This window comes from Phalacrocorax carbo, chromosome 12 (assembly GCF_963921805.1).
Source record: "Phalacrocorax carbo chromosome 12, bPhaCar2.1, whole genome shotgun sequence".
Lineage (NCBI taxonomy): Eukaryota > Metazoa > Chordata > Aves > Suliformes > Phalacrocoracidae > Phalacrocorax > Phalacrocorax carbo.
In genome coordinates, this window is record NC_087524.1 from 1930336 (window position 1) to 1957687 (window position 27352).

The 27352-nt window shown below is 45.8% G+C and overlaps 2 protein-coding genes and 1 long non-coding RNA gene across 3 annotated transcripts in view; all 3 read right to left on the reverse strand.

Moving 5' to 3' along the window:
- Positions 1–1989: 1989 nt before the first annotated feature.
- Positions 1990–5026, reverse strand: LOC135315549 (uncharacterized). Its single transcript, XM_064464490.1, has 2 exons — positions 4190–5026; positions 1990–2961 (listed from the first exon to the last, which is right to left on the reverse strand). The coding sequence occupies exons 1-2, from the start codon at positions 4947–4949 to the stop codon at positions 2759–2761; spliced, it is 963 nt and encodes a 320-aa protein (XP_064320560.1). The 5' UTR covers positions 4950–5026; the 3' UTR covers positions 1990–2758.
- Positions 5027–7453: 2427 nt separating this feature from the next.
- LOC135315551 (uncharacterized) lies at positions 7454–11333 on the reverse strand. Its single transcript, XR_010375038.1, has 4 exons — positions 11097–11333; positions 9016–9492; positions 7797–7835; positions 7454–7691 (listed from the first exon to the last, which is right to left on the reverse strand). It is a non-coding gene; the product is annotated as an uncharacterized LOC135315551 (long non-coding RNA).
- Positions 11334–20803: 9470 nt separating this feature from the next.
- Positions 20804–27352, reverse strand: part of ALOX5 (arachidonate 5-lipoxygenase) — a 33849-nt gene continuing 27300 nt past the window's right edge. Inside the window, exons 12-14 of the mRNA XM_064463701.1 lie at positions 26195–26295; positions 23408–23578; positions 20804–22142 (exon numbers count right to left, since the gene is read on the reverse strand). Of these exons, the coding sequence (XP_064319771.1) occupies positions 21963–22142; positions 23408–23578; positions 26195–26295 (452 nt within the window). The 3' untranslated portion in view covers positions 20804–21962. The remainder of the gene's footprint in view (positions 22143–23407; positions 23579–26194; positions 26296–27352) is intronic.

Here is a 27352-nt window from a genome sequence, read left to right on the forward strand (position 1 = left end):
GTGGCTCTTACACTGCTGTGCTTCCAGCACGGACAAAAGGACTCAGCAATCTGCTGCCCAGTCTTCAGGAAGACCAATGCGCCCCTTGCCTATGGGGATTTCTCCTGAAACAGACCCTGGAGAGGCAGCAAGCGGGGAGGGAGAAACTCCATGTGACAGCCGTTATCCTGCACATGGCGTTAGTCACTTCATCCACGTGAGGAAGGTGCTCAAATAAGGTACTGAAAAGTGAATAAGGAGCTCTACAGACAAGCACCAAGTTGGGAAAGAGATTACTTTTGAGTGACCCAGATAAAAAGACGATCTCAGTCGAGTTCCCACCGCGGACACAAACTGCAGCGATTACACTGAGCGTAAGGCATTCCCCTGCTCTATCTGTGCAGTGCTGCTAACTGGCTGGCCAGACTTCTCTGCTGTAACTGGTATGTGCAGGCTGCCAAAAGCCTGAATTAACTTTAGAGTGAACCCTGATTAAGTTAAATATAGGTTAAATATTTCTAGTATTGGAGGCTAACCTCTATTGAATACAATGTCTTACTTCTGAATCAAGGGGCTGCAGCAGTGACCGCCAGGCAGCAGAAACCACCCCGGGCACGTTCCCGTGCTCTGAGGGAGCACTGTGAATAATTACAGGAAATATCTAGGCCCCTCCAAAGACTAACAAGTTCCTCTGTGAAGAGGAGACTCAAAACCACTCCCAGATGCGGGAGCAGATGGATCCACGAGTGTGCTCTGTAACCAGGGAATTGGACTAGAGGCTGGGCTGCCTCTAACTCTGCAGGGCTGTTCCAGGCTATTGTAAGTGTCAGGTGGGTGACACCATGCTATCAAAATTCATTGTCATCATCTGAGGAGTCTCTTGTTTAATATCTTCTGTAATGAAAGAGGATTCAACCAGGGAGCCAAAACTTGCTAGTTCAATTGGAAGTCATTAAGACTTAAGTAATGTTGCTGAGACAGGTTTCTAGCCCTCTGACTACACAATGCACTAGGTAAGTGGGATGAATTAAATCAGATTGCACTACCTAAAAGTCAAGGTCCCACTGTGGAAGACATTATGAACACAGAGGTAGGCCTGATCCTTCACTTGAAGGAGAGAAACCCAGAACAAAATAGGGTACAATAATGGGGCAGGACTGGTGACTAAGTTTACCCACACCCTGACAGCATCAGTGAATGGAGAATATATCAGTTAGGGATATAACACCATATACAGTTTTTAATGCATTAAACAGTCTGCTTGGTCACTGTTACTGTCGCTCTGGAAGCTGTAACTGAGCTGGGAAGGTGAGAGGTACGGGCATACTACTGTCTGAATTCCTCAGACCTAGCTTTTCACAGCATGAGGAATTTTACACGGCCGGCCTGGTTTTTTGCCGGTAAAAGGAGGATCACAAGCAGGATCCTGGAAATAAAGGAAAGGGTGTCCCTAAGATTAGCTCTCTAGTTAGTGGAGATCCTCCAACTGCAGGACTCTGCTCCTCGGCAGGAGGGAAGGGACACATACTTTGCATGGCTACATTTATCTTAAAACTGTAAGCTCTCTAACCCTGAACCTGTACAGCCCTGGCACAGCCCCTCGGCTTGACCGAGTACTTCAATGCTACAAATGAGCAGTACCACATTAAGTGGTCATTGTTACGGTGATGCCGACCAAGCGACTGGCCAGTTATAGTGATTTCCATACCCAGGGTCCTCCCGTAGTTTTCCAGGTGCTCTACCAGTGCCTCCATGGATGTACGCTTTGTCTCATCATGCTCCAAGTTGGGGGCTATTATGTCCCACAGTTTCAGAGGAATTGAGTGTGGTCTTTGTGCCCTGTGCCCGCTACAGATCTAAGAGGCGAAGACAAAGAACAGAACCAACCATGGCGATGGCAGCTGAGCCTTATTGCGAAACAAAACAGCCCTGGGCAATGCTTATCCTACTATCTCAAGGCGTCATCATAGGTTACAGAAATGTAAATGAGTCAACTATTGATTTCCAGGATTACACCAACATAATGGAGCAGAATTTGACCCATCTAAATACCCCTTTCACTCTTCCAGTTCCCTAACACCAGTGTGCAGCACCGTTGAGATTTGTGAACTGCTGCTAACCTGGCTGCCATGCAGCGTTTCCCTTGATGACTTCACCTCTGAAAGATTAAACCCCTTTATACCACAGCTGGCCTCAGTCTGTTTTTCTTATTGTCAGTTTCCAACACAACAGTCATAGATCTTTCAAGCACAGGGGTATCAGACCCTACTCCCTTCCCAAAGCAGAGACAATATCCAAGTAGAAGCGGTTTTCACTGAGCTGATACAATAACTCCGTACAGTACTCAGAGCAGAAACTGCAGCTTTAGTCTACCCTACACAAGCTGCTACAGCAAGTCTTTATGCTTATTTATCCGGATTTCTTGTAATAATATGCAGATTTTCCCATCTTTCTGGATGACCTGATCACCTCTCTGGAGTCTTCAGTTCTCCATTTACCTTGGGGAAAGTGGAGCTTATCCAGACTACACACACAGATGTGTAACCAGTCAGATAAGGACCGCCTGTTTGTGTGGCCAAGGACACTCTCCCAGATTCAGATGTTTTATCAAGGTCCACAGGTTTGAAAGACCAAATTAAATGTGAGCTTCAGCATCTCAGGCTGAAAGAGGTAGTACTTTTCATGGCTCCTGTTCATTTCTCACTATTAGCGTCCCTTCACACCCTTAACACCCTCTGGCATTAGGACACATCCCTATTCAGCAGAAGAGATGCTTTCCTCATCCCCAGAGAAAGCCACTTACCTCTTCTATGAATCTGGACACAGGCAAGTACCTGAGCTCAAAGTATGTTTGCCCGCCGTACAGGAGAATGGAGTAAAATGTCGCAGCCACAGCCCACGCATCGGAGAAAGCGGAGAAGACGTGATACTGCAGGGATTCGGGAGCACTGAAGTATACGGACAGCAGCTCCTCACTGTCTCCTGTATTAATAGAGATGAATCAGGCCAAAGGCCATGACCAGAATTCTCTTGCCTTTGCCATGGCTATAGATTTATCTTTGTAACCATCCTCATAGCACCTGGGCATGGCCCATAAGAAAATAAAAGAGGCAAAACTGTTCTTAGCAACAAATACTAGGCAGCCTACAAGTTACTTATAACGAGGGTAAAGAGAGCAGAATATGGAAAATAGTTCATACTGTCTGTGTGAGACTGTTTCTATCGCACCTTAATAATTCAGAAAAACGTTGACCACTTTTATCTGCATTTGACTGAGAGATGGAGGTCTCAGAGGAGTTCTGACAGGTGTGAAAAAAGGCGGCTTTCTCTAGTGTGTTCACTGAAGGAAGGCTGTGGCACGGCTCAGCCTTTACTACCCATACCAGAACCCACACAGGCACTCACCCTTCTAACATATTCCTGGGCCACCAGCTTTGTGCGGCTCCAGTAAGAGGGCAGGAAAGCGAGCGAATGAGGAAGGGCTTTGCCTAGGATTTCAAAGTCTGAGCTGCAAGGCTTCAAAGTTTACACACTCCTGGGCATTACTGGCACGGTTTAATTCTTTAACCTTTGACTGGCATTGTTTACAGCACGAGTTTTCCATCATTTCTGATGACTCAGTGATCTAATCTTAGTCTTTTATGACAGCTTCCCAGGCAAAGTTGCAGCAGGTGTCATATGTAGGGACTGGCTGAATTTTTACGTACATCCTGAACTGATCGGTTTTGTTAAAGCTATTTCCTTATGAGAAGGTCATGATTAACCCTTTCTACAGCAGTTTGAGTGCTTACTGCTGCTGTGCACATACACATAATTTTTAAGAGCCAGCCAGCCCTAGCCAGGCGCTCGGGATGACTGAGACTGCAGCAAGAAATGGAGCAGGAGGAGAGCTGGGGTCCTAGCAACAGAATTCGGTTGTTTTGATAGCAGTCAGGGTAAGTAAGAACAGGTGCTCTCTGAGGCTTCTTACCTTTCACTCTTGGTCTTTTTGCATATTCATATTATTAATAGTGTTAACTTCTATTTATCAGGGGTCTCTAAGGTCTTCAAAGATATGGGGAAGGACAAACAAACCTTGTTTTCCCTGAGGATACTAAAGCTCAGAGCAGAGAAATGACTCACAAAAGAGCTGTTCAGTGAATAGCAGCCCAGTGAAAATACCAACTTTCCACAAGCCTGTCTTCACCGCGCCAGCTCTGTGTGTCTGTACCTCTGAGATGCCCGGATTTGATGGTTTCATAGGGGCAATCAGAAGGTGAATAGTGTATCTCATCCTCTGGGGGAGCCAGCCTGGCCTGGAAGAAATCACAGAGCTTGACCTGCACTTGAAGTTCTCCGGTTCTTTGTCGTCCACCTGCAACCACAATGAAGCTGGCTGGAGTGATGTTGCAAAGTAAGACCCTTTTCTGGTGACATGACCCAACAGCTCTGGCAATATCTTCTAAAATGCCTGTTATAATGGACTGGGGGAGCTTATTTCTTTTTTCCTGAAGAAAAGCCAACAGCGGGTTCCCATCTTCCATCACGTACAGCGGAGGCACTCCGCAGGCACTGGACATTTGCAGCTTGACGATGGACTCCCTATCCTGACACAGAGTCACTATTTTGATCATCTCTTGAAACCTTTCACAGTCACTGTCAGTGGCATTCGTCTGCAAGATGTCATTCAGGGTCTGTTGTTTGGCTATGTAGATCTTTGCCTTGCCTACAGGTGTGATACCTTGCACAACAATGCTACTGCCCTTTGTCTTCATATGTCCCGTGAGGGTAAGATCAGGGATGGTGACCTTCAGGTGTTGTTGGAGAGCTGCCTCCACGTGGCTGGGATCAGCTAGGACCACTTTGTTTCCAAGTTCAGTAGCATGGGTGTAGGTGCCATCCTTGCTAAAGAGTAATGGTGCGATGCAGTGCCTCACCTCACTCAGCGGGTGGTAAAGCAACTTTTGGAAGAAATGATTGAGGATGATCATTGCCAAAGTCTTTTCCTTTTTAGCGGCAGTTCTCACGCACCATTCCCACAAGCTTTGGAGAAGATGCAGGCACTCTTTTACTGCCCCTGTGACAGAGAAGTGCTCTGTTAAAGCCATCGCAGAGGAGCCACGATATCATATATCACAGACTTTTTAAAAGAATACGGCACCATGGTACAATGATTTGAGACAGGAAGAGAAGAAAAATACTGTTTATCTGCTGTGGCATTGGCAAAGCAGAGCCAAGGCACCACAATCTCATTGAAAAGGCTGTGCCAGGTTGGACACCTGTAGCCAACTGGGGTTTATGTCTCTAAGGGAGAGTTTTGTCTCAGCAGCACAGGGCTCAGTGCAATGGACAGGAAAGCAATCAGCTCAGAAAAAAAATGGATAATGAAGATCTCAACTGCTTTATGTAAGAAACTGAAAGCCCTGTCCTGCCTCTTTCTGAAAGGTTATACTTTTGTCATTGTCATCATTACCTTCCCCAATCAAGTCAGTCAGTGGTGAATGGTAGACAAAAAGGGATAATAACTGAACATACAGTCTAATAAATAAAGCACCCGAGACCTTTGGGAACAGTGACCAGCAGAGCGGTGGCTGGTTTGCCTTGCCTGAGATCTGATGCCCAAAGCAAGTACTGGCTTTGCCTACGCCTCAGGCCAGTCCTGCGTTTCCTTACCTTGTGTGTGGCTGGCTTGGATATGTTCAGTGATGCGCTCGGTGATTTCCAGTAGAATCGCCCAGTGCTTTTTCCCCAGCTTTGTGCACACATGGAAGAAGAAGGGCTGGCTGACGGCAAGCAGTTTGTCTTCAAACACCTGGAAAATACAGAGAGTAACTGACTTGCTCGCGTTTACTGTGAGCTTCATTGGTGGTGGTTGCTTGCTTTCATATTAAGCAGCTGATTGCGCATATGACTAAACGGATGCATAAAACAAGTCTCTTGCCCAGGGGCTGTGCATTTGCTGCTCACAGAGTAATGTCACGCCAGTGAGAGACGGACAAGTCAAGAGTTACAAAAGCAATACCAGGATAATGTGCTCAGTTCGTTACGCACCTTTTCAGTAAGAACAAGAATAAAGATATGTCTTATCATCCAGGGTACTCTCTGAAGCTGCTTCTGGATGAACTGGAACTGCCTGACTTTCTGGTTTGTATAAACCACTGTTTTCTCCAGCGTCTTAAGGAGACTTTCCAAGTGCTTCAGGTACGTTTCCATGAAATTTGGCCAGGGTATTTGTTTTTTTACAGCAGTGGAGATGGCCATTCTGATTTTCTGGTACGCACTAAAGCATAGATACTCATAATTTCTCTCCTCTGAAGGGGCAGTGCATTTTGCAAAGACCATTCCCCTCAGTAAAGCCTTCAGCTTTCCGTTGTTTGTTGTGGAGACATGAACAAATATTGCTGCCAGAATCCAACAGTGTAGTTTCTCCTGCTGAATGCGAAGCTCTTGGTTGGAAGCAGAACTGTTGCATTGGATGAGATTTCTTACTCTCAGCTCTAAGTTCTCCAGGTTTGCCAACCTAGAGAAAGTCAGAAATTCCCTCTTGATGATTTTGACCAACACTTGACAGATCTGTTGTCTGATCCACATGTTACTAGCATCCCAGTATCTCATCAAATAATCATCCAGCTCTTGAAGAGATATGTAGGACATTTCTTTCAGGAAGTCTTCAGTTTCTGGACAGAAAACAAAACAAACATACCTCAGCTGGAACCCTCCCAGGGTTTCTAGCTGGTTTCTGTTCCGGGTCACAGCCTACCAGGACCATTAGTCAGTTTGTCTGTCCTCAGAGAAGAAGACATGGTCTGAAACAGTGTTAGGAACATACCAGTGAACGTACTTAAAATCTACCCAAAATCTGAAAGGAAAAGAGGGTCACTCCTTACTGTTCTCTTAGGCATCCAAACCTTGCACATAATGGCCCCTGAAGATCTCCCAGAGTACAAAGCCATATACATATTCTGCAAGTGCTGCAGTGGTCAAAACCTGACTAGAGCTTCTGCTTCTAAGGAAAGAGCCGGTCTATTGCTCCCTTGAAGAGATAAATTGGAAGAGGTGAAGTCTTACCATTGACTACGGTAAGAACCAAAGCTGGCTCACAGCATTGCAGAAGCAACGCTGCACAGACATGAACAGCAATCCATATTTTAGTTGATTCTTGCCCATTAAAACTATACCACTCTATGGCACTCAAGCTGAATCATAACACACCTTGTTCACATTTTATAGCTCAGCTACCTTCACCAGCAGTCAGATGTACACTTAATGCCATGAGCAAAGTGCATGCAGTTCATACTCGCTTTCCCCACCAGCTCTTTCCTTTGCAGCAACTGCTTATTATCCCCACCACCACCTGAGAGCATTACGCTTGTATGAATCACCTGCCAGTGATTACTCTGATGCAGAAAAATATGGTCTTTATTTTGCAGCTTAAGAGCATAACTGCAAAGGTAGGAGCCTGTTGTGTGGGACATGAATGTTCCTAAAGGCTATTGCAGTGAGGTCCTCCCAGCTGCTGCTGTGTGGGAGTATTACATGAGTGGGGGTGCCCTGGCTGGGAGAACATTACCGCTGTGTGGGAGCAGCCCGTGTATGGCGTGTATGTGCGGAAGCAGTACCTCCCTGGAGATGCGCCGTGTGCTGCAAGAATGAGCTGCTGAGAGGTGAGGCGCAGCAATGGCTCCCGCACGGTCTGAACGACCCCCTTGATCTGTCCGATCTCCTGAAAGGGGCTGCAATGCAAAGACGGAGCACAGAGAGACTAGTTGGCTGAATCCACCTCTGGCATCCTGCACACACTGCAGTAACACATACTCAAAAATGCTGGTATCACTTACAGTCTCTGGCTGTGGGGGATGAGAAGGGTGAAGCAGACTCTGGAAAGAGAAGACAGGATGGACGGTTAAGGAGAGCAAGTTCTTCTCCAGAATGAGACAAAATATAAACAACCAAAATGCACAGTAACTAACCGCACAGGGGATAAGTAAGCTGGTTGTGACTGACATTTGGGACCTGGTCCTATGTGTCTATTTACTGCTGGGTGCATAGACCCCAATCAGTGCAAATCTGCTTCTCTACCACTACGCAGACACATATCATGAAAGGTTTAGGATTTTGGAGACAGCAACTGTGCCTGCCCATCTGTTTTGTGAAGTTTTCAGCACAGTGAAAGGCGCTGAAGAAAATACTCCTGAGTTCCACTACTGAGTTTATTCTGCAAACCAGGTCAGATACTGAAAATCTATCACAAGAGATGTGTCTTCTATCTGAACACCAGTCTGGTGGCCAGAGAGTTCTACACAGTAGTGGCTTGAATGTCCTACATTCCCCCTGGCTATCTGGAGAGTTCCATACTAGTGGAAAGAAATTATTTCAGCTTCTCGTTTAGGTACGAAAATCTCACCAGAGCACTAATATTTCTTGGCATTCTTTAGGCAAGATATTCTAGGCTGACTAAAGATGTTATTCCAGGTTGCATTAGAAGGCTTTTACCTTTAAGCAGAATTTTTTTTTCTTCTCTCCCTCTGGGACCAAAGATCTACATTTCACAGACAGAAGGGTTTTGAAAAAACTGCCTCAGGACTGCTCTGGTAAAACTCCCAGGATATACTGGCACGACCAAGTCCAGACAGTGTGACTCTGCTCCACCTGCATTTCTAGCTGATGCAACATGAGCTATATCTGTCTTAGAAGCCATCTATGAACGCAGAACTGTGCCCAAATTAGACAGTTCTGTCTCATCGTGGGGTCTGACTGTGTAGATGAGCCTTAGACATTTTAAAGTAAGGTGGATCTGTCAAAATCCTCGCTGAAGTGAGTTACACATATAACAAACTGTTGGCCCAACTTGCATCCTGGCTAGACTGGTGGAGGAAGCCTGGAATGATGGAGATAATCTGGCAGAAACTTCCACCAGTATTGCTGAGCAATCCTTAACATTCCATACTAGAAACAGCCTTTTTCCAAAGCTGTCACCCTCCTCTCCCTCTTCAGGGCAAAATAATCTTCAAATTAAATGAATCCGACAGTCACACACGACAAGGCCTATGGTCTTACCTGTGTCTATTTCCCTCGATACGATCTGTTTCCTTTTGCTCAATGGGAATAGTTTTCTATGATGATCTATGGTTTTCTTTATTTTGCGCAGAAGTTGTGGGTCGTTGACCTCTACTGAAAAGCAACATTGCCATAGATTGGGCAAAGTATAAGTAGCATCAAACAAAAGCAGTACAATTCTTCTCAGCTTATCTGCAGTTACAAGCATGTCTAAAAGAGTTCGGAAGTATTGGTCCTTGTAGACTGGTATAAGTGTAACAGGGATAATTTTCATGGGTTTTTGCATGGCATGTATGATGGTATCTCCACCAACAAAATTCCTGTAGCCGTGGTAACAGCAGTAATCATCGTTCTCCAGGACTTCTACAATCTGCTCATTAATAAACTTGTCAACAGCTATCTGCTTCTTGTTCCGTGGTGCAGGTGCAGATGGGATGTAGAGGTCATAACAGTACAGTTTATGACAAATAAGGTCACCTGAAACAATATAAAATGAGTAGTAGTACAGGTCACTCCACTCAGCCAGGAATATCGGTTTCACACGGGAACATCCCTCCAGGAAATCCAGTTAACTTCACAGTGCAGCGATTGCTCCTTCTCTAGGAAGAAGAGCATTAGTTTTGCCTACTGCAGATGCATTTGTATAAACAAGTATTAGGGTCTGAGTGAAATTCTGTGCTTTGAATGAAAGACCACAGAGTCATAGAACTGCCCAGACTGGAAGGACCTCGAAAGATCATCTGGCCCAACTTTTTGTGGGAAAGGAAGCCTAGGTGAGATCATCTGGCACCCTGTTCTATTGCATCTTGAAAACCTTCAGTGATGGGCGCTCTGCCACGTCCCTGAGGAATTTGTTCCAATGACTGATTGTTCTCACTGTAAAAAATTTCTTGCTTACATCAGGATGAAACCTCTCCCAGTGCAATTTGCACCCACTGCTTGCCCCTTGTCTTCTCCAGGTGGCTCCTTGTGAAGGGAGCCTCCATTCTCTTTGTGGCTGCCCTCTAAGCACAGGAATACTGTGATGAGGTACCCCCTGAGCCATCTCTTCTCCAGGGAGAAGGGACCTAACTCCTTCAGTCTTTTCTTACAGGGCAGGCTCTCCAGCCCTTTGACCATCTTTGTGGCCCTCCTTTGGACCATCTCCAGCCTGTGTCTTTTTTGAACAGTGGGGACCAGGACCGGACACAGTACTCCAGGTGTGGCCTGATTAGCAGTGAGTAGAGTGGGATATGGTTGTCATCCCAGGTGCAGGACTTTGCACGTGCCTCTGTTACTGTATATAGTATTTGCCAGTCCACTTCATGCTATAAATACCGATTAGAAGATCACAGTCTCTGAATAAGCGTTTGGGATTCTTGTATTTCTCCTCAGGACTTTCTAATGTTTTAGCTTAGCAAAAAGGTCAAGTACAGAGCAAGATCTGATTTTGGTGAGCAGGTAATTTTCTTTTCTTCCCATTTTATTCTATACGCTCATACTAGTTAACCCGAAACTGAGATAATGTTCTGGGAGAGAAAAATGGCTTCCCTTTGGTGTTTTATGAAGGGATTCCTAAGGCCTAATTCCAAAGTTACATTAACTGAAGATAAAGTAAAAATACCTGCTATCTTCAGTAGACATTGATCCAAGAGGCATTGCCACAATTACTAGTACATCTGTGCAGTGACACAGCCATCCAGAGCAGCCCCGAGCAAAGTTCAGGCTCTGCACACACCCCGATGTTGGAGGAAAACAGATATGTATTTTAGGATAGGGTTTTACTCAGTTAAGTCACTCTTGCATTTGGTTCTTGTTGAAAATTAGACTTGGTGCAGTTGTAAATTTTGCCGTCAAGGCTTTCAGACTTGAGCAATCAAAGTTTGCTCTAAAGTTCCCTGCTAATGATTTGTTTAGAGAGAACAATCACTTCCAGGAGTTTCCCTTTTACCATCTCCTCTGTTCTACCTCCACAGACCTGGGACAATATTGACCTTTCAACAGAGGGCTTGAGAGGTGTTCCCAGCCCCGAGAACAATGCTCTGAGCCTGCAGGCCAGCTGCAGGTTGAGGCCTAGATAGACTGGTTCTGGAGGTCCTTACCACATTTCCTTTCTCCACACTGCTGACAGGTTTCTATCTCACTGCTGGTATTCATCCTTCTCAGGTTGTTTGTAGAATCACTGAGCAAATGGACAGGGTATTCACATGTGTGCACCTGATCTCTTCCCGGTACTGCTCTTTGTGCTGTTTTCCATCAGGCACAACTGTTAAGCTGGAGGAGATCACTGTGGACTGACTTTTCATATTCCATGGCAGACCAGAGCCAGGGATCGGGATCAAGCCTGGAGATCAGACAGGTTAAAGGAGAAGGTCAGACAGTAAAAGTTAGGAGCTGAAGAATTCTTACAAGAACATTTTGCACTATTTCAGAGCCCAACAGGCAGCAGTGATCAAGCAAGAGTCCTTTCAGCTCCAGGCTATGACCTTTTCTATGCGTTCTAGCTCCTGCACTGTGGTATCACTGAGGTCTTTGTGGAGGAGACATAAGATCAGGTTCTACAAACATTTATGGCAGCTTCCGCTGCCATAGGAGGCTCAGTTTGCCTTCCCCTAGAAGCATTCATAGGGTGGCCTCTGCTGCTCTCCTGCCTTGCTTTGCAAGTATTTCTTTACAGATATCTGAGAGGTAACTTTCATGTCCTGGCATGCAAAACACCCAGGAAAGAGTGCTCTGTTGTTTTCATTGACATCTAACAATCCACATTTCTTCCAGCAACTGAAAAGCTACATAACTGAACTTAGTAAGGTGGGCCTTTTCCTCTTCATCATCATAGTAGGATGTGTCACTGCTACGCTGGCAGGTACGCTTGCTACTTTGCCTGTTCCCTTTCCAGCTGTTAGCCACGCTGCAGCCTGACATGGTTTTCCCAGTAGCCCTCCTCTTACTAGGACTATGGTTTATTAATATGAAGCTCAAAATTAAATAGCCAAACTACCCAACTGCTTCCTGCTGGGCCCCAGTTTCTGGTGCACAGGACTTGCTCACAGCCGCCTTCTATTCCTTCCCCACCGGGCAGTTGTCTCCAGCCTCTCCAAACAGCTCCCTCAAACGTGTGGCCAAGGCCACCACAAACTCTTTGTCTAGGAAAGCTGATTTCCCTTGCTTTGTTGTACCACAATTCACCTCTTCAGTCCCTACATCTCCCTCTGCACCACAGAGCTTCTGGATAGAGAAGACGACCAATTACAGGAGTAGCTGAACTGAAGACTCATTTAAAAGGCTGATATTTGTCTAGTGTGTTCAGCAACGCAGAAAAACAGACCAGTCACTGTAGAGCCTAATTCCTGCTTTGTAGGTGATCGGGTGTTGTTAGAGTTTCAGTAGGACTGTGTGTGTTATCATGGGGCCTCTTTGGGTCTATAGGAATTTTCCACAAGTCCTTATATGCAGAATTTACCAAATCTGAGCTCCCACTAGTTCTTAGTGGGTACTGAATGCTTGATGCCCTTTGACAGATGAAACAATCCTGTTCTGCCAGTAGGTGAATAAGAAGCTTTGCTCAGGAGCCAACGCTGCATGGATCATTTCTATTAGCATTGCTGAGTCCCTGCCACAAATCTTGTGAAAAGACAAGGGACACAAAGCACAGGCAACTTCCAAGGACACATATTGTAGTGTTGTTTTTGAATGTGAGCAATGTATTGCGTCCTTGTACTCCACACAAATCACCTGTCGCTGAGCAACACTACGCATCCAGGTATCACTGAGCTTTGGAGACTATCCCGTCAGACACAGGCTCTGGTCCCAACCACCACACACACCCCTGGCCTAAGCAGCCAGTCTTAAGAACCAGTCCTCATGCAGCTGCTTTGACTTGACAATATAGCAAGGTCAGGCAGAGATCTTATTTTGCCACAGGCAAATCAAGAACATTTTAGGTGACACGTTAGTTTCTACAAGTGTGTGTGTTTGTTTAGGCATATGTGAAAGATAACCACGGTATGCAAGAGCAGATACACGCATCAATTCTGAGAACAGAGACTTGAAACCCAAACCAAGGTGGTTTCCTGTGTGTTGTGTCACTGAGCCCAGCCTGGGATGAGAAAATATTAGTAAGGGTGAAGACCCTGAGAGCGTCACAAAGACCCCAGGAGTTCCATAGCGTCTCTTACCACATCAAATCCCACTTCTCACTTTCTCCTAGGCCACTGGATTTCATTATTGGCATAAAACAGATAACGTGAGGAAGCACTAATTGCTTTTTCTCATGGTTTTCTGTTTCTAAATGTCTAGTCAAGTAAGCAAAAAGGAACGAAGAAATCTGCAGAGACAAGGTCCAGTATTTATGGAAAGGAAAAGAAACTGCAGGAGCAACACCCACAAAATAGATTTAGAAGTAGATAAGTCTGAGGAGGTGAATACACTATCAGCAGTATCTAATAATCCATCTGCAGCTAGAAGGTTTAAAAAGAAAGAAAAGCATAACCTGTGCCATCAAATGCCTAATTAAAATGGGATCTCTGGCTGAACCTGCCAAGGAGTCTTGCCTGGTGACATTCTTCCCAAGTATTTTTGTCTTCCAGTTACCAAATGAACACAACAGTAAAAGCAGCCTGGTCTCAGGGAGCTGAGGCAAACAGTGTAGTTTATCCCACAGGGAGAGTGTCAGGATGGAAAGGAGGAAAAAAGCCAGCAAAGCCAGAGACAAATTAATCTTTTTCTATAAAATCATTGAGGAATTCAGTGGTTAGGATAGAAATAAATGTTTTACTGCCTCCACAAGAAATAAAAGTGACATGACTTACCACATGGTGCTCGCAAGCCCCACCGGGATGTCTGCTCCTTCCCTTTCTCATGTCTTGAATATGGATTTTACAGAAAGAACGAAACATCCTTTCTGGTTTCTCCCATTGCCAGTTCCTTTTCTTTCCTTCTTCCCTGCACAAAGCCAAATCCTTTATGTCAGCAGCTGCCTGGGAAAACAGTGGAAAACGCTGGTGTCTGCTAGCAAGTCCACCGGAGGCTTAGGCCCTGGGTTGTGTGGTACTCAGGGCATTCCTCTCTTTTAAGGCATGACTTTGCTCTTATTTCAAGCTTTTTTTACCCAGTCTTGGCATCAGTCCAGCTAATTATTGGAATAGGTGGAGATATGAACTTTGCACTCTCACATCAAGAAGCTCAGTGACTTGTGTCTTCCCGCACTAAGTAAATAAATTGTGACAGGCCCACTGGCCCTCTGCGGTACTCCCTTGGTTTTGGCAGAGGTCTTCCAAAAAGCCTGTGAACAGGCAAGTGTCCTGACTTCTCACAACACTTTTTCTTGTGGTTTTTTTTTTTTAAATGAGGTGATAATTGAGCTATGTAATTACAATAGGGCCTAATCAGCAACTACTGGATTTTAAACACCACAAAGCTAAAGTTAAAGGCTGCTGGATGTACGGTTTTAGTTGTGCTCTCCAGAGAAGTTGAAGCTGGAAAGAGACCTACCAAAGGCCAGATGTTAAAACGAGGATATTACGTTCCAACTTGACTCTTACAAGGAAACATTTGAAAAAGAGCTTACTTAATATTTCTTTCACTGCACTGAAGGCATCCAGGCATCGCCCACCACTTGCATATGTGCAAACAGGAAATTTGTTCAGTACCACAGATCATTGCTGTGTGGATTGTGAAGCAAACCCAACCGCCTTTCTAGCGCAGGATGTAATCCCCGAGGTCAACAGCAGAGGACAGCTCCAAAGGAGGCACTGAAAACTACGAGCCAACATATTGCCATCCCACTAATCTGACGATTTCCTCTTACCCAGGTAGTGCCTTGTGCCCTGAAGCTTGGAGGTAAGTAGACAGTTAGGGATGGACCTGAGCTAGAAAGTCAGACTCTCTCTGTATTTAGAGGCAGAATTACCCAAAGTTCATGACAGTTCTGATCTGGGGTCTTCCGCCATGTTTCTGCTGTGTTTATTATTCACTTAAATTCCGTTAATCTTATCCAGCTTTTTGCCCTGGCATTACCTAGCTGCAGTACTCTCTGCAAGTCAAGAAAACATACCTCCCATAAATGAAAAAAGTGAGGGTTTGGCCCCTGACTCATTGAACAAAAGGCTGTTGCTAGTTGCAGCGGTAGAGGTGTTGAGTCATCTGTTGAAACTGAAAGGACTTAATCCAACTTGATTTTTCCTGCTCTCCCTGACCGTGATGTAAACACAGGCTTTATGAAACCTACTGCAATTATCTGCAGTCCCATGCAGTTTAGGAACGCTAATCACATCCACTTTTCTCTGTCATCTAAAATGCTGAACTCTTACTGCTTTGGCCTTGCCTGCCTCAAAAAGGTCTGTCTTTGGTTTACATGAAATAGAAAAAGCTGAAGCCCTCAGAGGTCTGCTTTCCAGAGAGCGATGCCAAATAACCTGAAAAGCATCTAGTCTCCTCCTGGGAAATCTCAAGAGACGGAGAAGTGTTGGATAACAGGATATTCCCCCCTGACACTTGAACACCCTGTTCAGAACCACCCATGTATTTGTCATCCTCCTGCCTCGAGCAGAATTGAGCCCAGCACACAAAACCACCAGTACTGAACATGTCAAGGTAACAGCCGTATCTGATATTGCCAAGTAGATGGCAACAGCCCAGTTATGACATTCTTTCTCAGTATCAGTAAGGGCTGTCTTTTGGCAGCGCTGCTATGAGAGCCCACGTGCCAGGAGGTGGCCAGCAGGAACCACAAGGAACCCTCAGACAAGCAGAGCTCATGTACAGCAACTTGCGCACAGAGAGCGCTTCCTCGTGCCACCTTCCTAAGCGTGTATTTAAATGAACAAATGGTCTAATGCAAAGGCAGAGGCGCTGGGTACAAGCAAGCACACCGTGTGGCCAAGTGGCAGACCTCACGTGCTTGAAGTCTGCTTTAGTACAGCAAGGGACGAAGAAGGACTCACTAAAACAAAACAAAAAAATATTTAAAAAACCAATTATATAGTGTTTGCCCTAACGATCAGAATTGTGATTGAACAAGATGACCAGCTCCTTTGGAGGAGAGGACTAGAAAGAGAAACCAGGGTTCGTCTTGGTGGTACAGGTATTTTCCAGGGCTGGAAAGAGATTTATTTATTTTTTATGTACTGTTGCTGCCCCCTAATGCTTTGGAGAAGAATCTGCCCACAATTACTAGCCATAAACAAACGTTAGGTAAAGGAAGCATGCCATTTCCAGGAATGAACAGGAAGTGGTCAAAATATTCAGCAATAGCTGTAAAGGAAAAGATTAAAGACAGCTCTGAGTGAGGGTAAATCCATATAGCCATCAATTAGCTACGTCACTTTAGAACATCCCTAGAGTCGTGCCCATTTTTGTTACCAGCATCAACAGACTATCAACAACTACACCTTCTGCCTTCCCTTTACTGTGTCCTGAGGCAAAGGCTTTCATCAAGAGACTGGTAGTTGCTGAAGATGAGGTGGCAATGGCCAACAATCCACAGCACCTAAGCTTTCTCTTGACTCTAAAACTGACAGATGGTACAGGGACACTCTAATATATTTTAGCTATTAAATTATCTTCTGATCTCAACGATAACTTCAGGTCAGCAGTCAGAACATCCCTCATGGACTCCAAAATACGTTCCACATACCTCTGCCTTTGCTGTGCCTGCTCTGTGGCTAAAGAAGACTCATTAAAATAAACTACGTGTGAAATAATCTCTACTCACATCTGTTTAAAAAACAAACAAAAAAACAAAACCCCACCAAAAGAACAAATGCTTAAACCACTGTGTTGCTTCTGATTTTAAAAGTGATAGCACAGCCCTGTGAGAAGCAGCTCAAAAGGACTACAGCTACCTTCCCCCTGCCCTTCCAAAGCAATTTATTGCGTATCCATTAAATTAAAAAGATGTGTTGTCACCTCACAAACCCCGTACATCTCCAGTCTCTTGGGAGATCTGCTAGAAGCAGCAACACCTTTTTCAGCATCCCCGTGTCTGACCATACGGGGCAATTAACCTTCACAGTGTTTGCCAGATAAGGGCATATTCAGGCTGGAATTTAATTGTACAACTGGCAAAGCGCTTCTTTCCTGCCACTGCTGAAGACAATCAGCATCTTATCCATTATTTTGTCTGTTTATCTGGACAACTGCAACATCAGCTTTTGCTCTGCAAGGGAACTGTACCAGTAAGGGAAGGAAATTCAGCCTCTGTGGTCAAAACACAGAACTGACACCCTTGTTTTTCTTTTTGCCTCTGATTTTCTGAGTGATTATGGACAAATTTCTATAGATTATATTTTCCCTCTGGCTGTATAGTTGGCATATAGTCTGCGATGTCTACCAGCACAGCAGACACCTCCTTTTGAGATGGCAGTAATTTCTCAAAGTTGTGAAAAGGCCTGGCTAACCTTTTATTAAGCCTTTCAGACTCTGCCCTCCAGCCAAAACCCAAATGCAGGTGACAACTTCCTGCCCACCTGAAGTTCCTCCTGTGCCTGTGAGGGTTTACCACATTCCTCTGCGCTTCCAGTCATGCCACCTGCCTGTGACCTTATGATCTGTCCCCGTACGCATGTACCTCTGCGTGTGTGAGTTAAGACAAGCTGGTAAGCAGCTGCTCCCTCCCTTGCCCTGCACGCTTGCTGCACCCAGCACCTGGGTGGGCGCCTGTGTCTCTGCCCCAGGCAGGATCCTGGAGGCAAGGCTTCCTCCGAGCGCCCATCCCGCTTCCCCATGCCCTCCGCAGGGGCCAGCGCTTCGGCCAGCTGCAGTGTGCAAACCTGGTTCCTACCACCTGTCCGTTTAGCAGAGGTCACAGACTTGGAGAGGTAGCACAGCTAAATTTGAATGTCAAAGCTGGTGCAATGAAGAGGTTGCTGATAAACCACAGAAACATACCAGTGTCGTCCGGTAACTGGAACTAGTAAGGCTGGGCCAGAGATCTGCATCCAGCCTGAACCTCTTGAGCTTCAGGTTGTTGCAAGCAAACGACCTGTTGTTGTGTTCTCACATGTCAGAGACCTAAATCTATGGCGAAGCTGCAGACATGCAGTTGCAGGCAGAAGGAAATACAGCCTATGAAATAATGACTGGAACAGCCATTAAATCATGGTCGGTCTCAACCACCCACATGCTGCCCACACAGTGTTAATAAAGATGCAGTGGGAATGGATAAGAGTTTTGAAGGAAGTCTTAGAGCAAAAGGCTCCAGGAAATTGATTCAGTTTAGTGAACGAAAGGGGAAGGATGTAGCAGGGAACTGGTCAGAGAAGGATCTTCAGTCACATGAAGTTACTGCAAGAGGCTCTCTGTTGCAAGAAGCAAGAACTGAACGCATGTAGAACTAGAAACACAGCACACACCTCTCACAGCAAAAGGGATTCACAAGTGAGACAAGTGACTAAAGCACCAGGGTGAACCGCGTATTTCAGTAAATCTTGAGTGGATGTTTTCACAGAAGAGAGTTTCCTACATGTATTGAACTTAAAGAGGGAAATGCTGCAGGGAAATCCAAAAACCTGTGTTATGCTGAGATCAGTCTAAGCAATCATAGCCATGTCTTCTGACCATAAAAACCCATGACTCAGTTAACCTCTAAACTTACCAGCCATGTCTGATTGTGCAATATTTATTCCTGTTTATAGTACAAATAAAGCAAACTAAGCACTTTCCACCACTATCTCGGTGTGTGCAATTACTTCCTAGATACTACGTAGTTATGCACCATCGCGTGAAAGGCCAGTTACTGATTAAAACTTGTCAGTTAGAAACAAGTCTTCTGGGGTCTATTCCATGTTCTGCCCTACATGCAACAGAGCAAATAATTCTGAGCAGCCAAGTAGACATGTTGTCTGCTCTCTAGAAGGCTAAAATTAGCAGGCTGCAGGTAAACAATTTTCTCACAATCTTTCTACAAAGGAGGCACCTCAAAACAGAGCTGATCAGCCGGATTTCATTGCTCTTATTCCATTTCCTCACCTGTAAAATGTGGATTGACTGCAAAAAAATTGGGTAGCTTACTTCATGTGAGGTGACTATGAAGTATCTGCACTTCCTTTCCAGGAGCATCAGAAATCATTATGTTATTGCAAGGGATGTTTGGGGGCTGGAGAAGGGAATGTACCAAAAAGCGTTTACAGGGGTAAACTCACACCGCAAAAAGAAGAAAGCATGGGAGGTCAGTGATGAGAGCTGGGTTGGCTGCAGAGGTCTAAACCCTGTCACTGATGAACCCAAAGAGCCAGAGACTTCAGTAGGGAAATGCCTGCCCTGTTCCCTCATTGATGATCTCTCTCCACCTCAAGGCGTCCTCCTTAAGGGGAGATTTTTTTTTGATCTGCTTGTGGAGAACACATTAGGGTCTCTCCTCTATTTGTGACAGTCCTTTAGGAGAACCTTCCCAGTTCCTTTCTCGTTAGCGCTAATGATGTTTTACAGCTGGAGTGCCCTCTCCTGTGACCAAACACCAGGAGGAAGGGCTGAGATGCCAGAGCCTCCGGAGTTAGTGCCAGGACTTTCTGAAGGGGACGTCTCACTGCAAATGGAAAAGACAGCAAAGAAGCTCAAGTTGAAAGAGACGGGCTAAATTCTCTTGGACTGGCCAGCAGCAGCAGCCATCCAGCCAAGACACATGCCACTGGCTGTCAAACTCCGTTAGACATGGGATGATACACACCGAACAGCAATATCTGTCACAAAGCTGAGCTCACAACCCACTTCAGAGAGAGCTGGTCCTTTCACTTCCACCTAGGACTGATCCTGTGAGTGGACACCGTACCTTAGTACCGTGACTTAAGAGGTACCTCTGTGCAAGTCATGGCTAAAGATGTAGGAGAGGAACCCATGGCCCATGCACAGGAAAGGTGACTTTCTGGTGGACGGTGACCAGCTGAAAAGGGAGCAGGGAGCGGGACAGCAGCATGTGTACTCAGACCCCCTGGAAAAGTAAGCACTTCACTGTTTGCATGTATTTGCTTCCTATCTGATGCCAGCGTAACTTTTAACCCCCCTACCTCTTTCCACAGCCTCTCCTGCAGTCGAATCAGACTGCTAATATCAGCCTTCAAAGCTGCACAGTCAATTCCCCCAACCTCCCATCAATCCTGCCTGTATCCCAGGTCCACAGGCTAGAGCAGAGGGAAGAGATGGAAGAAAACAGCCGTCCACCTCCCTTCACATATTTCGTTTTCTAGACAGATACTTGACTACGCAGATCATTGTCATTTGTAAGATGAGGCAAGAGGACATTCACTGTAAACCAGGGGAAGAACAAGAGTTAGGGTTGGCATGTTGGCTATACTGAGTCAGCTTGTTGCTTTTTTTGCCTTTTCCATTTAAGCGGCGCTATTTTTTGCCTTTTTTGTTTGTTTTTTTTGGTTGGTTGGGGTTTTTTTGTGGCTCACATGTTATGGTCTCTGATCCCTCCGTCCTGTTCCAGTGTTGCTACGCAATTGCACGCCTCAGCTCCTACAGTCGTCACTTCTCGTGGGTTGCGGTAAAAGGAAGATGCGCAAGGCTTAAATGCACTTCCTCGATAACCTTCCATGTTTTTGCTGGAACTCTTTAGCTGGGAGAAAAAGGGAATCAGTCTGCTGCAAAGAGTCTAAAAATCAGTTGTGCTTCCATGCCTGTGTTTCACATGAAACAGAAATGACGTATATTTTAGTAGTGCCCTTTTCCAAATCACACGTGAATGATGGAAATAACTATATTTCTCAAAGTGCAGGAGCTTAATTTCTCTACGCAGCACACTGTGCTTTTTCCTACAAGGTTTTCGAGATATACAGCATTAGATATTGAGTTAAGAAAGAAAAGCTAGATGTTCTTGTTCAGTTTTGTTTTATTAGCACAGGAAGCTTTCTTCTCTTTTGAGAAAACACACTGCAGGCTGGTGAAGCTAGTACAAGGAACAAACTCTGGGAAAAATAAACCAAAATTGTTATTAACAAAACTACTACTCTTAAACTTCCCAAACCTCCTTTCCGCTTTCATTACCTCAATGACTGTCTCTACTTTAACCAAAGCCCAAGTACTTGAACCTCTTCACCTCTAAACAAAACAGACAAAACCTAGTTGTTTCTAAGGTGGAACATGCCAGTTATGCTTAATTGACCAAATCTGACGATTCCCCCTTCTCCACAATTTTTATCCTTACGCAAAGGAGCTTCTTCATCCCCCACAAAACAAGAAACTGTACACAAAAATCAGGCACCTTAGCCATCAGGCTGAAATCGAGCGTAAGCACTGCTACATCTGTACTCATTGCCATTGTGCCAAGCAGAACGTTTGTCCGTGCATATGAATGACATCAAACTCTGCTGGCAGAGGCTAAAACAAACAAACAAAGCTTATGTAAAAAATATATAGGTTTATGGAGGTACAAAATTTTCATCTGCTACGAATCAGGATATCTCATTTCATATGAACTCCGTAAGAAAGTAATAAAAAACCATCAGCTATGTTAAGAAAATGTTCTGGTTCTACCTTCATCCTGATTAGGACATGATGGTTGTAGAGAAAATATTTAAAATTTGTTATAATCAGATACAAAACAATGCAGAAACTTTAAAATTGTATTTTTATATGTTACCAGTGTCGACTATTAAAAATAGGAAAGATTATAAAGATGTGGCTTGCTTATTGCTTGTGATGCATTGAATAAGATAAGGAAATCTGTGATTATATTGTTTTGACCAGGAGGGCGAAAGCTAACAGGAACATGGATATTGATTCCAAGATATATTAACAAATCTTGGAAAAGTAAACTTGTAACAAAGTTGACCTAGAAGGTCGTCAATGAGACTTTGCAAGAGCAGTTGTAATCAAATTTGTTTTGGAAGTCCAGATAAACTATGGGTCAGCTCTGATGGAGAGGGTGGGTTTCTTATTTCATCCATTTCCGAAGGTTCACCCAAAAGAAGCGTATGTAACAGGAAAGCTTCATTAGCTTTACACGCCTCCAAACTCTTCCGGGCATCTGCTCAAACAGCAACACTGTTGGGAATGCGATCTGGGGAAAGGTAGTAGTAAGGAAGCTTTTTGTTCTTGTTGCGCTCAGCGATGGTGTTGACGATCTCATCCAGATTCTTGCGGAATTTTGCCATGGCCTCTTTCACCGGCTTCTCCACGAAATGTTCATCTGGGTACATGCCCAGAAACAGCTAATTGAAAAACACCAAGAAATCATGCTTTGAGAAATCTTGGGCTATTCTGTTTCAACATTATGTCATTCATCTGCAGAACAACACCCAGAGCCTCACAAATGCGACTATTAAAACAGTACTCTCTATATTTAAGCTAGCCTACACTGGCACTGCCGATGAAAGATGCTGTCCCGTTCTCCCTCCACTGCTAGCTGCTTCTTTTCATCCCTGCATCTTTCTGTAGTGCTGGTTCAGGTATCTACGCGGCACCTCCTCCCCCTGCAAGGAGCCGATCCACTGAAAAATGAGCACTTTTTTTCAGGCCAGTTGTCAGCCAGATCAGCTTCCCAAGCCAGACCTCTGCGAAGCCACTCGAACGTTTTTTTTGTGCTACTAAAGAAACGGACAGCATGGAAGGGGAATGAACAGCCAGGGATGAAAAGGGAAGATGACTGTTTCTTTCAGCAAAGGCAGAAGTTTCTGTTGACTTAAAACTGTCCTACAAAGTTCAACCTGACAGATGCTTTAGTCAGCTGGGACGCTAAGGGTGCTCTGAATACCGCACTGCCAATATGCATACTGGCTTGTTACCTGCTTTGGGTAACTCTTTCCCATGATACTACCCATACTACTAGCTTCTCAGCTGAAATCTGCTTTCTTCTTCAAGAGAAACTTCAGAGGTACCCTCTGTCCATCCTCTTCCGTTTAAGGATTTCAAAACACACCCTCCAGACGCAGCCCTTGGGTGAGACAACCAAGTACCTACAACCTCATTTTACATGAGGGAAATGGCTATAGACCACGCTTGCAAAGCGTCCCATAGGCTTGTTTTGTTGCACTCCACACCAGCCAGGCACAAGCCACAGCTGTAGTGCATGTGGCCCTGGGGCAGATTTTCCAAAGGGACAGGACATGGGGACACAGCGGTGCTGTAGCTTCTCCACCAGCACTGCTGGGGCAAGGAGTGGAAAAAACCCTTGTACCTCTGCAGCCCTCTTCCTCCCACACCAGCATCCTTACTCAGCAATGCCATACTTGAGTTTAGAAACTTTCATTTTGGCTGAAACACAGCCTCAGAGTAAAAATACTTCTTTTGCTCAGAGCTGGCATGCATCTGGCGGAACAAGGGCAAACCCACACCACAGATACACCGCCACAGAAAGGCAAACATGGTCCAGTCAAGCACAGAGCAGCACCACAGTCTCATGAGTCCATGTGGTCTTGCCGTGGGCCTCGCCGTCTCACCTACATCTCCACCACCTACAGAAGGGAGGTTGACTTACTTCATTGTCCTGGAATTGGCTCAAGGCCCAGACAGCTCCAAGATGCCAGCAAGAACGTCCCCTGTCTGGCAGACTCTCCACAATTTGCTCGATGGTGGTTGTCCCCTTTTCTGTCGGAGGAGGGCGGCGCATTGTTGGTGGGGCATTGGGAATCCAGGAACACCAGTCATACTGCACAACAAAGCAAGACAGCACAGTGAAAGGCTACAGCGGCTGGTGTATAGGAGCACTGCAAAGAAAAGCAGGAGTCCTGACACCAGGGAGTTTGCTTCTGTAATGTGAGCCTCTCAGGAAGAGGAGATACTAACTAAAGGACAGAGGGATGTTCTAGAGAAGGACTGAAGGAGAAAAGAAAGTCCCTACCCTCTTTCTCAGGACTGCAAAAGGGAGAGAGCTGGGTTATATGTCTGGGAGCAGATATTCTGCTAACCACAGGCATGCGCCACACAGCGCAGATTCACCAGGCAGGCTAAGGACTTAGCTATCTTATCAAACAAAGATCTCTTCTGATAATCTGAGGCAACCTCTGATAAAAAAACCTATAATTGATAAAATCTCCTTTTCTTCTGTTGCTCTTTTCTGCAAAACTCGTGCTAAGAACATGCCTGCAGTACTGTGGTCAGGCAGTACGAGAGGCAAAGGGAAGGAGGTGCATCATGGAATACAGCATGTGGGTGTGGCACTGGCGAGCACCAGACTGGGAACCCAGAATCACTTCTGGCCGGCTTCAGTGATGTAGGATGGTGATGTCTCATCTTGACCCCGAGTTTTGCCACCATCTGAGATGTGGCAATACTGAGACGTACCGTAATTCTTTCTTTTCCAAGCACTTTTTCATTACCTTCATACATATCCTCTGGCCAGCCATTTCAGCTGTGTGCTCAACCTTTCCTCTCCAGTGCATAGCTGCCTCCTCTTACTCTCAGCCCTCTCTCTCTGCCATATTCCCCCAAGGCTTAAAACCCTTTTGCTGACGGGCTGAATACCCTCTGCATGCCAATTTGCCCCTCGCGGTCTCTGAAGGCTCTCTGCTAAACCCTGGCAGCCTGGGCAATATCAAGAGATGGTTTCTTAGTGGTACTTGGACAGGATTTCCTGAGGGGGAGGTTGGGAGATGTCTCAAACACTTGTAATGACAGTTAGAAGTGAACAGTTGCAGAGGTCCCTGGTCATGGATCTGGCACAGGAATAGCGTGGGTTCATTTGACACCTGGCTCTAGACCTGCTCTAGGGCTCCTGAGCTGCAGGGGTGGACAGGAGGGTCAGCATGGAGAGTGATGTGAGATGTATTTGGGAATAACTACCATAGGAAAGATGGTCTTCCTGCTTACCTGTGAGATCACTCATGCCTGAAGCCAGAACATGTGCCAAGAAAAAGCCCATAGAATCACAGAATATCTCAGGTTGGAAGGGACCCATAAGAGTCATCGAGTCCAAGTCCCTGTTCCTCACAGGACTACCTAAAACTAAACCATATGACTAAGAGCATTGTCCGGACACTTCTTGACCTCTGACAGGCTTGCCACCATTACCACTTCCCTGGGGAGTCTGTTCCAGTGACTGACCACCCACCCAGTGAAGAAGCTCAGTGCAATACAGCCTGACAAAGAGATTTGTTTCTGGCTGTGAAATCTGCTTTCCCAAATGCCTTGATGTTGGAAGAAGCGGCATTTGAAAGGCAGGTTGTTATTATAGTTTCAGGGTAGATATATGTCGTAAAAGGCAGGCAGGGATAACACAGGCTATCGGTATGTGTCACATTAAATATCACAGAGGAAGCTCAAAGTTGCCAATTGCCTTGCAAACTTGAGAAGTGAGCAGCAACGCCCTTTCCATGCATTGGGAATATTAAGCACATTGGTGCTTTTGAAAATTTGACCATATGTGACCAAAGCCTAGGTCCTCACAGATGTACTGCTTCAAATTTCTATGTATGCCAGTGGGAGTTAAGTGCCTAGATATCTAACGACCTGGACTCCTGTCCCAGGCTTGTCTGTGAGGCAGCAGAAAGCTGAAGTGGAGGTCCTGCAGATGTGCAGGGCAGCTGCCACCTGGTTAACTCAGGACCCTTGGTAAATGCTCCATTAGGCCAGGCAGATCTCTGCACTGCTGGGACTGAGCTGCTGGAAACAGCTGGCGGCACCGACTCAAAGACAGATGGCGTCTGCAGCTACGTGAACTGCCGTCACAGCACGGAGCTGTGCTGCACGCGTTCCCTAAGCCACATCAGAAAGCGGGTTGTATGCTGCTTCGGCACGGGCACCCTGCCAAACGAGGGCAGCTTACACCAGCAACCCACGGCACCTACCCGTGGATGCGCCCGCAGCAAGCGCAAAGCAAAGCCACTGAGCATAACCCTGTGTTTCACTGCAGAACGTGCCACGGACTATCAGCACATATCCAGGCAGTTTGTGTGGTGTCTGGAGGGCACGGTAGCTAGACTGTGCACCTGAACCCTTCAGCATGTCTGAAAGGGGTCTTAACAACACATTTAAATGCTTAAAAAAATTGTTCCCCATAATAAAATCACTAAAACTAAAATATACAAGCTAGAACCTCTAAATTTGAGCTTTGGTACGTATTTAGGACTCAAAATACTTTTCTCAGCTTCCAAAATAATTCAGTTTCCACGTGCTTCATGGGGATTCGCAGATGGCTCTGTAGTCATTTTGACCAGAAAGAGTAATGTAAAGTCTGTACATCTACTAACAAACACTTCTCGGGTCTTGCCCTGGGAGACGCATCTCCCAGCCCAGAAAGAAGAACAGTCTTCTCAGAAATTCCTACCTGACCAAAATTCACAGATGCATGCTGGGCCGATGTGGTGAATATTACCACCGTGAGATACTCTGCTAGCTTCTCTCGTGTCCTGATCATCTTAGGAAATCCTAAACGAGGGAGAAGAAAAGCTTAAGTAACCCAGTTACCCAGTAGTCATCAGCTACTCAAAAGGCATGAGTCTGAGGACTGTGCAGTGGTCGCTGAAGAGCAGGGCATTCTCCTCTTGGCTGTCCGGCCACAAAAACAGTGATCCTGCCTTACCTCAGACAGGTTTGTGAGGCATCACCGCTGTCTGCAAAGGAGGTGGCACTCCTTAAAGGAAAGGCAAAGTATAACTACCCCTTTAAAAAATACCATATCCCAGTCCCCTCACCCTACCTACCCTGCAGCAAGGAACCCAGAGAGTCCACAGGGCAGGGGCTTCATGCTCCCTTTTTCTCCAGTCTGCAGTGCAAGCAGGGAAGGTTTATGCCAAGGAGCAAATGACCATGTGTTTGTATTTATAAAGGTCTGAGGCTCAGCGATCAGGTGCACTGCGAGGAAGAGCGCGGGGAGAGCTTATTTACTGGAACGGGAAGTGTGGAAATGAGAACTTCTGAAAGGGAAACAACAGAATGAGGAACAGAAATAGTTGCATCAAGCTGTCTTTAAAGGGAATAATCAAATGGAACTATATAAAGAAAGGAGGGAATAGCAGAACTAGGGAAATAATTTCCTACCAAAGCACCCCTGAGCCTGTATCTCTCCTATCCCCACTATACCACAGTCCTGTGCTGTACTCCCTGTCTCAGCCCAATGTGACCACAGGGCCCAGGATACCTAGAGACCTGTCAGTGCCCTGGGCTGTGCCATGGGCCCTGCCCATGCTCAGGCTGCCTGTGCCAGCTGCTTCACATCTCCACCACCAACCCGATGAAGATGTGAACTCAACCTGAGAGGGGGAAGAGGTACATGGTAGCTCTGGCCAGCCACCAAGCCCAAAGAGGAGCGGATGCACCATCCCCTCCTGTGTCCTGCACACTGTCCTCATCTTTAAAGGGACCTGGCATGCTCCCAGTCAGAGCAGCCCTCCCAGGGCGGGAACGGAGACTGGAGGGGCAGCTCTGGGTGCAACAGCCTCCCCCGTTTATCCTCCTTCCGTTCTTTACAGACCCAGCCAACTCC

What these genes read in the sequence shown, in the direction of transcription:
- LOC135315549 (XM_064464490.1), bottom strand. Translation starts at nt 4,949, where the DNA reads ATGATCATCCTCAATCATTTCTTCCAAAAGTTGCTTTACCACCCGCTG. An exon ending in CAAATCCGGGCATCTCAGAG is followed by an intron (nt 2,962 to 4,189) that starts GTACAGACACAC and finishes CTATTAATACAG; the next exon opens with GAGACAGTGAGGAGCTGCTG.